Below are 12,582 nucleotides of genomic sequence, written 5' to 3' on the forward strand. Positions count from 1 at the left end.
AGATGTGCCTGGTTGTTTCCTCTCTGCTGTTTTGCTGTTGTAATTTTAGAGTTTTTTAATACTGGTAGCCAGATTTTGTTCATTTTTTTTTCATCTGGCTACCAGTATTAAAAAAACTCTAAAAAATTTTTAATATCTACCAGTATTAAAAAACTCTAACCCTAACCCTAACCCCCAACCATAACCCTAACATTTTGAATCACCATGTAAATAATGATCTGCAGGATGTATTTTCATTCACTGGAGCAAATTTGGCACAAATACTCGGTATGCCCAAATTTGAATACTGGTGTGGTTGATTTTGTCATTTGGGAGTTGTAGTTGCTGGGATTTATAGTTAACATGTAAACAAAGAGCATTTTGAACCCCAGCAACAATGGAATTGAACCAAAGTTGGCACAGAGAACTCCCATGATCAACAGAAAATACTGGAAGGGTTTGGTGGGCATTGACCTTGAGTTTGGGAGTTGTAGTTCGCCTACATCCAGAGAGCACTGTGGGCTCAAACAATGATGGATCTGGACCAAACTTGGCACGGATACTCAATATGCCCAAGTGTGAACACTGATGGGGTTTGGGGAAAATAGACTTTGACATTGTAGATACTGGGATTTATAGTTCACCTACAATCAAGGAGTGTTCTGAACCCCACCAATGATAGAATTGGGGCAAACTTCCCACACAGAACCCCCATGACCAACAGAAAATACTGTGTTTTCTGATGGTCTTTGGCGACCCCTCTGACACCCCTTTGCAACCCCCTCAGGGGTCCCGCCCCCCAGGTTGAGAAACACTGCTCTAGAACATGGCCATATAGCCCGAAAAAACCCACAAGAACCTAGATGTAGAGTTGTCTATTCTGCTTCACAATCACACAAGGTATGTGATCCAAAAAGGATGAACAGTGGGGTTAGACTACAGTGCTATAATGTGCAAAAAAAAAAACCCATCCTTGCCTCCTAAATTGGAAAAGCTCACTCAAGAGTAGCAAGAGGCAGGGCCAGAGAGAGTGGTGAGTGTGTACATGGAAGTGTGTGTGTGTGTGTGCACAGCCAGGTGGTACACGCATGCTCCCACATCCGCAGCCCCCCTCCCTTCCCTCCCTGGTCTCCTCCCCTTCTTTCTCCTCCTCCTTCGGCCTGATGAGGGAGGAATAAAAGAGGCGGCTACGTAACAAGGGATCTCTCTCTTTTCCAGCTCTCTTTTCCCATTCTCCTCAAGGCGCAGGCGTTTTCAGCACCAGTGGTACTGAACAGCTCCCAATGCTGCAAGCTGCTCCAGTGGGCTTCCATTGAGCCTGTTCCAAGCCGATTGGGAGGAAGAGCAGAAAGCATCCTTGCCTAGCAGCCCCTTTTCCACCTTCCTCCATCAGCTAAGAGGCTCCAGTCCTCTCCTTTGGGCTTTCCCCACAAATAACGGGGCGGAAGGATGCTTCCGAAACTGGTTTTGGTCATCCCGGTGCTGGCATTGCTAGTAGGCCGGGGACACAGCTTCCCAAAGCCAGAAGGCGCCAGAGGAGGTAAGTCAACCCAAGGCTCAATCATTTGAACTTCATACAGCACAGGATTCATTTCGAAAACTTCCCAGCATTATCTACTCTGATCCTTCCAAAAAAAGAAATTCGGGAGAACCAAACAATGTTTTTCTTAAAGAATTCCAGGAGTAAAGTTGATCCAATCTGAATCCAAAACTCTTGACCATTTGGTTTCAGAATCTCCTCCGAAATCCCAGCAGAACAAGGTGATGAGCCTGTCTTTAAAAAGCCAAGCAGCCGTTATGCATCCTCACCCACAAATAATTAGAGATTGTATAAATATTTATAATATTATAATGTAATACAATAGTGCAAATGAGGGTGCCTGAGCATGTTCAGAGTGCAAATGATGATTGAGAGCATGTACATGATGCAAACAAGGATTGAAAGCATTTATTATTATTATTATTATTATTATTATTATTATTATATTTATACCCCACTTTATCTCCCTGGGGGCGCAGCGAGTTAAACCACTGAGCTGCTGAACTTGCTGACCGAAAGGTCAGCAGTTTGAATCTGGGGAGCAGGGTGAGCTTCCGCTGTCAGCCCCAGCTTCTGCCAACCTAGCAGTTTGAAAACATGCAAATGTTAGTAGATCAATAGGTACCACTCTGGTGGGAAGGTAATGGCGCTCCATGCAGTCATGATGGCCACATGACCTTGGAGGTGTCTACAGACAATGCCAGCTCTTTGGCTTAGAAATGGAGATGAGCAACACATCCCAGAGTCAGACACTACTGGATTTAATGTCAGGGGGAAAACCAATAATAATATAATTATATATATTATATTACATGTAATATTACTAGTAATGTTACAATATAATAAATAGTACAATATAGTAATATTTAATACTGATAACACAGTATGCTAATAATATAATATATTGTGTGTGTGTATCTTGTAAGCCACTCTGAGTCCTTTCGGGTTAAGAAAGGTGGTATATAAATGTCGTAAATAAATAAATATTAATATTTGCTCTCTATTATTATTTTTTGACAGTTTATTTTGGTTATAGTTCATAAAAGAAAAACAAATCATAACATATATAGTCAAGTAACAATATTTTTGATGTATACATGCCTACCTACCAGTTAATTCTGACATTGAGTACATATTATTATCAGTTGCTTAACTTAACACATATACACTTATAGTTGATGTAATGAACTGAGTATGGAATATAAGAGTATTGAAAATATGGATATATTGATGTATTCTAAGATGTATGTATGTAATATACACTTGCTATTCCTACATGTTAGCCACTATTTCCAGTCTAAGCATTCTACTTAATTTCCCCCCCATAACATTCAGACAACCAACACACAATGCATTACACACGATAGACTATAGGTAAAGGTAAAGGTTTCCCCTGACATTAAATCCAGTTGTGTCCAACTCTGGGGGATTGGTGCTCATCCCCATTACTAAGCCAAGGAGCCGGCATTGTCCATAGACACCTCCAAGGTCATGTGGCCAGCATGACTGCATGGAGCGCCCTATCCCACACAAAATAAAACCTCTTCCTCACACTCGTGCACTCTTCACCATGACTTCCAACACTGAAGCAGTGCACTATGAAGCCTTTAAGCCAGTGGTTCTCAACCTTCCTAAAGCCGCGACCCCTTAATACAGTTCCTCATCTTGTGGTGACCCCCAACCATAACCTTGTTTTCGTTGCTACTTCATAACAGTCATTTTACTACTGTTATAAATCATAATGTAAATATCCGATATGGAGGATGTATTTTCATTCACTGGACCAAATTGGGCACAAATACCCAAAACACCCAAATTTGAATACTGGTGGGGGTTGGAGGATTGATGTTGTCATTTGGGAGTTGTAGTTGCTGGGATTTACAGTTCACCTATAATCAAAGAGCATTCTGAACTCCACCAACAATGGATTTGAACCAAACTTGGCTCACAGAACTCCCATGACCAACGGAAAACACTGGAATGGTTTGGTGGGCATTGACCTTGAGTTTGGGAATTGTAGTTCACCTATATCCAGAGAGCACTGTGGACTCACTCAATGATGGATCTGGACCCAACTTGGCACTAAAACTCAATATGCCTCAATGTGAACATTGATGGAGTCTGGGGGAAAATAGACCTTGACATTTGGGAGTTGTAGTTGCTGGGATTTATAGTTCACTTACAATCAAAGAGCATTCTGAACTCCACCAATAATGGAATTGAACCAAACTTGGTACACAGAACTCCCGTAACCAACAGAAAATACTAGAAGGGTTTGGTGGGCATTGACCTTGAGTTCGGGACTTGTAGTTCACCTATATCCAGAGAGCACTGTGGTCTCAAACAATAATTGATCTGGACCAAACTTGGCATGAATACTCAATATGCCCAAATGTGAACACTGGCGGAGTCTGGGGGAAATAGATCTTGATATTTGGGAGTTGTAGTTGCTGGGATTTATAGTTCACTACAATCAAAGAACATTCTGAACTCCACCGATAGAATTGGGTCAAATTTCCCACATGGAATCCCCATGACCAACAGGAAATACTGTGTTTTCTATTGGTCCTTGGCGACCCCTCTGATATCCCCTCACAACCCTCTCAGGGGTCCCGACCCCCAGGTTGAGAAACACTGCTTTAAGCCCATTTATCTATCCTTGTTCATAGTAAACCTAAATTTCTAATGGAGCTCCTCTATGTTACTGACTCTCTTCAGATATGTCATGGCCAACTTCCATTTTTCTAAAAAGTGCTCATTACTTTTTTTCCTCCAGTTATTGGTTAGTTTAGCTATTACCATATATTCCCGCATTCTATTATTCTGGCTTTCTTCCCTTCCGACGCCGTCTCTGCAGGGCAGCAATTTTCCGCGTCTCCCTTTGTGTGGGCTGCTCTTCATGTCAGAAGATCTCTTTTTAATCTCTTGATTATTCCAATCCGATTAGGCGACTGCTATTTCCGTCCCACTCTTGTATGTAGGTTTCCCAAATGTGTGTATGTAAGTCTCCTGACGTGAACGCAGGGATGCTCCAACATAAAGGAAACCTTATTGTTCTTTGTCTTAAAGCAAGAACTAGCCAAACTATTTCCTCTTTCAGTCAACGCTCTTGCGTGACTTTGGTTCATTACCAAGATGTGCAAGGGATAGAAATGGGAATAGTGTTCTATTGTGACATTGTTTTGCCTGATTGTGTAAGATATGCCACAAATATATGCATATGTGTGTCTATTTTCTAGATAAAGCAATACACAACCGAGAACTAAGTGTAGAGAGACCTCTAGAAGAGCAGGTAGGTGGAAATAAGATATGTACAAATACTTTCTTTGTTTAGAGATGGGGAATAAATAGATATCTCTCTGTCTTTAAAAGGGAGGAGAATCCAACAATTTGAAAGGATGGGTTTCATTATAAGTGCCTATGATAGATAGATAGATAGAGAGAGAGAGAGAGAGAGAGAGAGAGAGAGAGAGAATATATTATATAATATATATTATTATAAAATAATAATAATAATAATAATAATTTGAAACACAACAAAATGAGTCCACAGCAGACACTTTACTGGCTGTTGTATTGGATCACACGTTGGACACTTCCCAAGTGTCTAGGACTGTGTGATGTATCAGCGAATAATGCGTGCAGATCCCAGTAAGGTGGCCTTTTGCAGCTGGCACATGGTAATCTGTCAGCGCCGATTGTGTTTAAGTGCAGGCCAAGGTCTTTAGGCACTGCACCCAGTGTGCCGATCACCACTGGGGCCACCTTGACTGGGTTATATTATTATTATTGTTATTATTATTTGAAACACAACAAGATGAATCCACAGCAGACACTCTGCTGGCTGTTGTATTGGATCACATGTCGGACACTTCCCCAGTGTCTAGGACTGTATGATTTATCAGCTAATAATGCGTGCAGGTCCAGGTAGGGTGGCCTTTTCCAGCTGGCACATGGTAATCTTCTCAGCACCAATTGTGTTTAAGTGCAGGCCAAGGTCTTTAGGCACTGCACCCAGTGTGCCGATCACCACCAGGACCACCTTGACTGGGTGATATTATTATTGTTGTTATTATTATTTGAAACACAACAAGATGAGTCCACAGCAGACACTCTGCTGGCTGTTTAATTGGATCACACGTCGGACACTTCCCAAGTGTCTAGGATTGTGTGATGTATCAGCGAATAATTCATGCAGATTTCAGTAAGGTGGCCTTCTGCAACTGGCAGATGGTAATTTTCTCAGTGCCGATTGTGTTTAAGTGCAGGCCAAGGTCTTTAGGCACTGCACCCAGTGTGCCGATCACCACTGGGACCACCTTGACTGGCTTGTGCCAGAGTCTTTGCAGTTTGAGTTTTAAATCCTCATATCGTGTCAGCTTTTCTAGTTGTTTCTCCTCAATCCTGCTGTATTATTATTATTATTATTATTATTATTATTATTATTATTATTTTACTGACAGAAAACCACAGTATGTCACAGCAAACAAGATCTCTATATTGGATTTCATATCACAAAATCATAAGTTGAACACTTCCCAAGCGTCTAGGACTGTGTTGTTGTTGTTGTTGTTGTCGTTGTTGTTGTTGTTGTTGTTACCTATCTATTGCATCAAAACCCATTGGAGAAAGTCTGTCCTATATGAATTGTTCCAATTGAATGCATGCTTGTTTTCTCATTTTCTTGATGTTCTGTGAAGTTTATACTCAGATAAATGTGCATATCATTTCAGATCTTTCAAGGCACAAAGATAGCTCCATAATTGCATTGGGATGAGATTCAATGCAAGATACTCCACTTAGCCAAAAAAAAAAAAAATTAAATGCAAAAGTACAGAATGGGTGCTGCCTGGCTCGACAGCAGTACATGTGAAAAAGACCTTGGAGTCCTCATGGACAACAAGGTAAACATGAGCCAACAATGTGATGCGCCGGCTAAAAAAGCCAATGGGATTTTGACCTGCATAAATAGTATAGTGTCAAAATCAGGCATGGGCAAACTTTGGCCGTCCAGGTGTTTTGGACTACAACTCCCACAATTCCTAACAGTTTAAGCATCTGAGGGGGAAAAGGAAAGGGTCTGAGGCTGTTATGAATTGTGGGAGTTGAAGTCCAAAACATGGAGGGCCCAAGTTTGCCCATGCCTGATTTAGATTAATGTGGAAAGGTCCACACACCTTCATTCCACAGCACCAAAGGCAGTGAGCTCAGATACTTACACATGTTCTTTTTCTTTTGCTACCCCAAAACAGATTGCTGAAGCAGAGGCAGACAAAATGAAGAAAGCACCTTCTAAAGGTAAGCCTGGTTTAGTTCTCTTCTCCATATTAAATGTCCACTCATGCTATTGATTGCTTTGAGAAGCGATGAGCAACTCTGATGATGGCTGTTTGAACCAATCCCACATCATGCTAGCGTGCGCCAAAACAAAAGTGACATCATATCACTTCAAAACATAATTGTTGAGTGTTTTGGGCCATTTTGGAGTCTCAAGAAGGGCAGGACAGGCCCTGTTTTGGAGCATTTTGGGAGCCAAAATAACCCAGTCTGAGGATATAATAGTCCTGATTGATTGATTGATTGATTGATTGATTGATTGATTGATTTGCAATATTTGTATTCTACCCTTCTCACCCCGAAGGAGACTCAGAGCAGATTGCATAACACATATATGGCAACATTCAATGTCACTATAAACTGGCAAGACAGACAACTGTACATAGATAAGAGATATATATTGGCTTTCTCATCTTTGCCATCTTGGAGGCTGTGCTTGATTCCGGCCACAGGAGGGTGCTGTTGCTCCTTATTTCCTGCTGAAGAGCTTTGTTTGTAAACTTCCTCCAGCATTTTTCTGGCACTTCCTTATGGGTGCCTTAAAGCACCCATAACGGGTACTTTTAAGTGGTACCTATTTATCTATTTATTTATTTACAACATTTATATGCCACCCTTCTCACCCTGAATGGGACTCAGAACAGCTTACAAGGTATATATACATACAATATATTATATTATTAGCATAGTACAATATCAGTATTATATATTACTATGTGGTATTATACAATTATATTGTAATATCATTAGTAATATCATATGTAATATAAATATATAATTATAACATATTATTATTAGCATTATATTGTATTACATTATAATATTATAAATATTATATGTATATACAATATATTATATTATATTATATTATATTATATTATATTATATTATATTATATTATATTCTGGCCCTGAGCAGGAGTTGGTGATGGGGGGAGGGGTCCCCAACTGATGACATATGAAGGAGACAAGATGGAACTGTCCCCTGGCCCCCTCTCTCTTCATTCTGGCCCAGAGCAGCAGTTGGTGCTGTGGGGAGAGGTCCCCAAATGATGGCATATGCAGGAGACAAGATGGAACTGTCCCCTGGTCACCTCTCTTTCATTCTGGCCCAGAGCAGCAGTTGGTGCTGGGGGGAGAGGTCCCCAAATGATGGCATATGCAGGAGACAAGATGGAACTGTCCCCTGGTCACCTCTCTTTCATTCTGGCCCAGAGCGGCAGTTGGTGCTGGGGGGAGAGGTCCCCAAATGATGGCATATGCAGGAGACAAGATGGAACTGTCCCCTGGTCACTTTTCTCTTCATTCTGGCCCAGAGCAGCAGTTGGTGCTGGGGGGAGAGGTCCCCAAATGATGGCATATGCAGGAGACAAGATGGAACTGTCCCCTGGTCACCTCTCTTTTCATTCTGGCCCAGAGCAGCAGTTGGTGCTTGGGGGAGAGGTCCCCAAATGATGACATATGCAGGAGACAAGATGGAACTGTCCCCTGGTCACCTCTCTTTTCATTCTGGCCCAGAGCAGCAGTTGGTTCTGGGGGGAGAGGTCCCCAAATGATGACATATGCAGGAGACAAGATGGAACTGTCCCCTGGCCACCTCTCTCTTCATTCTGGCCCAGAGCGGCAGTTGATGCTGGGGGGAGGGATCCCCAACTGATGACATATGCAGGAGACAAGATGGAACTGTCCCCTGGTCACCTCTCTTTTCATTCTGGCCCAGAGCAGCAGTTGGTGCTGGGAGAGGGGTCCCCAACTGATGACATATGGAGGAGACAAGATGGAACTGTCCCCTGGTCACCTCCCTCTTCATTCTGGCCCAGAGCAGCAGTTGGTGCTGGGAGGGGGGTCCCCAACTGATGACATATGCAGGAGACAAGATGGAACTGTCCCCTGGTCACCTCTCTTTTCATTCTGGCCCAGAGCAGCAGTTGGTGCTGGGGGGAGAGGTCCCCAAATGATGGCATATGCAGGAGACAAGATGGAACTGTCCCCTGGTCACCTCTCTTTCATTCTGGCCCAGAGCAGCAGTTGGTGCTGGGGGGAGAGGTCCCCAAATGATGGCATATGCAGGAGACAAGATGGAACTGCCCCCTGGTCACTTTTCTCTTCATTCTGGCCCAGAGCAGCAGTTGGTGCTGGGGGGAGAGGTCCCCAAATGATGGCATATGCAGGAGACAAGATGGAACTGTCCCCTGGTCACCTCTCTTTTCATTCTGGCCCAGAGCAGCAGTTGGTGCTTGGGGGAGAGGTCCCCAAATGATGACATATGCAGGAGACAAGATGGAACTGTCCCCTGGTCACCTCTCTTTTCATTCTGGCCCAGAGCAGCAGTTGGTGCTGGGGGGAGAGGTCCCCAAATGATGACATATGCAGGAGACAAGATGGAACTGTCCCCTGGCCACCTCTCTCTTCATTCTGGCCCAGAGCGGCAGTTGATGCTGGGGGGAGGGATCCCCAACTGATGACATATGCAGGAGACAAGATGGAACTGTCCCCTGGTCACCTCTCTTTTCATTCTGGCCCAGAGCAGCAGTTGGTGCTGGGAGAGGGGTCCCCAACTGATGACATATGGAGGAGACAAGATGGAACTGTCCCCTGGTCACCTCTCTTTTCATTCTGGCCCAGAGCAGCAGTTGGTGCTGGGGGGAGAGGTCCCCAAATGATGACATATGCAGGAGACAAGATGGAACTGTCCCCTGGCCACCTCTCTCTTCATTCTGGCCCAGAGCGGCAGTTGATGCTGGGGGGAGGGATCCCCAACTGATGACATATGCAGGAGACAAGATGGAACTGTCCCCTGGTCACCTCCCTCTTCATTCTGGCCCAGAGCAGCAGTTGGTGCTGGGAGAGGGGTCCCCAACTGATGACATATGCAGGAGACAAGATGGAACTGTCCCCTGGCCACCTCTCTCTTCATTCTGGCCCAGAACGGCAGTTGATGCTGGGGGGAGGGATCCCCAACTGATGACATATGCAGGAGACAAGATGGAACTGTCCCCTGGTCACCTCTCTCTTCACTCTGGCCCAGAGCTGCAGTTGATGCTGGGGAAGGGGTACTTTAAGTGGTACCTATTTATCTACTAACATTTGGTAGGCAGAAGCTGAGCTAAAGGCCAGGAGCTCACCCCTACTCATGCTTTGAACTGTCAACCTTTCAATTGGCAAGATTTACTGCAGCTGACGGTTAACCTGCTGTGCTAAAGCCAGGTCCATAGATGTGTCCTGAGATTACCATAGACCATTTTCTTTTGCATGCACACATGGGTTATACTTTCACTGCTCCTGCTTCAAGGGATCTGATGCTTTATTATACTCCTGTGCTGTCATTTCCCCAGAAAATAAGCCAGAATTCAGAAATTATTCCTTTGCTGAAGATCTGAACCTTCTAAAATCCGCAGTGGAAAAAGAGAGGAAGGAAAAGGAAAAAGCATCGGTCCGGAACACCCTCTACGATCAGCAGCTTGCTCTGGATGATGCCGATTCCACCAAGAGTCGCAGGCTGGTGGACGATTACGACTCCACTAAAAGCGGACTGGACTATAAATATCAAGGTACTTGGCCCAACATTGTGCACCAAAACTATGCATTGAATGTCTATTACACATGGAGAAGAGCCAAATAGGTTCTCCTAATGCAGATGTGTGAGGAAGGGAGAGGGGAAAGAGAGAAGGGAAGATGTTGGCTTTAGAATGGATGGAATGCATCTACACTGCAGAATTAGTATGGTCTGACACCACTTTAACTGCCATGGCTCAAAACTATGGAACCCTGGGTTTTGTAGTTTGGTGGGGCACCAGCATACTTTGGCATAGAAGGCTAAAGACTTTGCAAAATCGCATGATTCTATAGCATTGAGGTATGGCAGTAAAAGTGGTGTCAAACTGTATTAATTCTATAGTGTAAGCACATCCCAGGGTCAAATTCCCACTCAGCCCAGAAACTCACAGTGTCAGGAAGGCTGAAAATTCTAATAATATAATATAATATAATATAATATACTAATAATAATAATAATAATAATAATAATAATAATAATAGCTGTCCCCTGCCATGCGTCGCTGTGGCCCAGTCTGGTGATCTGGAAAATACAATAATGAGAAAGTGTGGGTTTCTAATATATGTAATGTCTTTCTGCTTGTGGGTAAACGGTATTTTTTGCTGTTCCTTTGTCAGTATTGATGTAGAGATTGTCTGGTTTGCCTACTCTGGGACAGGCAACATATCATTGTCCTTCTTTAGGGGTCCCTTTCAAATCTATGATACTATATCTGTGTGTGTGTGAATAATATATATTTATCTATATCTATGGCTGGATGGCTCTTTGTCAGGAGGGCTTTGGTTACATTTTCTTGCCCTGGTGAAGGGAGTTGGACTGGATGACCTTAAGGCAACATTACTGTTCGTCATGGGAGTTCTCTGTAGGAAGTTTGGCCCAGTTCTATTGTTGGTGGAGTTCAGAATGCTCTTTGGTTGTAGGTGAACTATAAATCCCAGTAACTACAACTCCCAAATATCAAGGTCTATTTCTCTCAAACTCCATTAGTGTTCACATTTGGGCATATGGAGTATCCGTGCCAAGTTTGGTCCAGATCCATCATTGTTTGAGTCCACAGTGCTGTCTGGATGTAGGTGAACTACAACTCCCAAACTCAAGCTAAATGCCCACCAAAACCTCTTGTGTTTTTTGTTGGTCATGGGAGTCCTGTGTGCCATGTTTGGTTCAATTCCATCATTGATGGGGTTCAGAATGCTCTTTGATTGTAGGTGAACTATAAATCCTAGCAACTACAACTCCAAAATGACAAAATCAATTTTTTTTAGTGAAGGACATACATTGGGTTGTTAGGTGTCTTGTGTTCAAATTTGGTGTCAATTCCCCCAGTGTTTTTTTGAGTTATGTTAATCCCACAAACAAACATTACATTTTTATTTATATAGATGGTGGAGATTAATGATTCTAGTATTGTAAGTTGGACAGAAGACAACCCTTTGGAGCAAATTTTGCATGAGCCCAATCTAAATCGGCATCTTCTTGACTTCCACTGGCACCTTCCAGAAGTGTTCGCTATAGCTCCCATCATTCCCAGTAGGGGTAGACTGGGGTAGACTTGCCTAAGCTATTGCCAGTGGTCCACAAGCTCCAGCAATGATACCAAACACAGTCTGGTGGAGGAAATCCATTTCAAAACAGGCATGGGCAAACTCTGGCCCTCCTGGTGTTTTGGACTTCAACTCCCACAATTCCTAACAGCCTACCAACTGGTAGGTATTGTGTGAGTTGAAGTCCAAAACACCTGGAGGGCCAGAGTTTGCCCGTACCTGGGGTGAAAGTCAGCAGCTGCCATCAGTGTGTGCCCATATACTAACAACACAAAAAATGGATCTAAAATAAGTTTAAGTTTGAACACATAAGTTGTTTGCACAAGGACACAGCATATTATTTGAGAACACAGAAATGCTGGACCACACGAACAACCACCATGTCAGACGACACAGAGAAGCCATTGAAATCCACAAGCATCGGAACAATGTCAACAGGAAGGAGGAAGCCACGAAAAAGGATTAAAAATATTTCACCCAAATGGACTGGCAGTTGGTTTAATTGGATTATCTCTTGCATTGTAGTTCTTTGCAAGAGAATGATTTCTCTCTGTTCGTTCTCCCTGTAGCACCCCCCCCCCTTATTCCCTCTGCCTCTAAATCAGTGTCTCCTCCGAAAGAAGAAAA

The 12,582-nt window shown here is 43.3% G+C and overlaps 1 protein-coding gene across 2 annotated transcripts in view; it reads left to right on the plus strand.

The window, feature by feature from the left end:
• Positions 1-1,107: 1,107 nt before the first annotated feature.
• Positions 1,108-12,582, plus strand: part of SCG3 (secretogranin III) — a 61,274-nt gene continuing 49,799 nt past the window's right edge. Inside the window, exons 1-4 of one of the 2 annotated variants that reach the window (XM_060755271.2) lie at positions 1,108-1,519; positions 4,759-4,811; positions 6,772-6,817; positions 10,191-10,406. In XM_060755271.2, the coding sequence (XP_060611254.2) occupies positions 1,429-1,519; positions 4,759-4,811; positions 6,772-6,817; positions 10,191-10,406 (406 nt within the window). In that variant the 5' untranslated portion in view covers positions 1,108-1,428. The remainder of the gene's footprint in view (positions 1,520-4,758; positions 4,812-6,771; positions 6,818-10,190; positions 10,407-12,582) is intronic. The other variant, XM_060755272.2, reaches the window with a different exon arrangement.

Source organism: Anolis sagrei, chromosome 9 (genome assembly GCF_037176765.1).
Source record: "Anolis sagrei isolate rAnoSag1 chromosome 9, rAnoSag1.mat, whole genome shotgun sequence".
NCBI lineage: Eukaryota > Metazoa > Chordata > Lepidosauria > Squamata > Dactyloidae > Anolis > Anolis sagrei.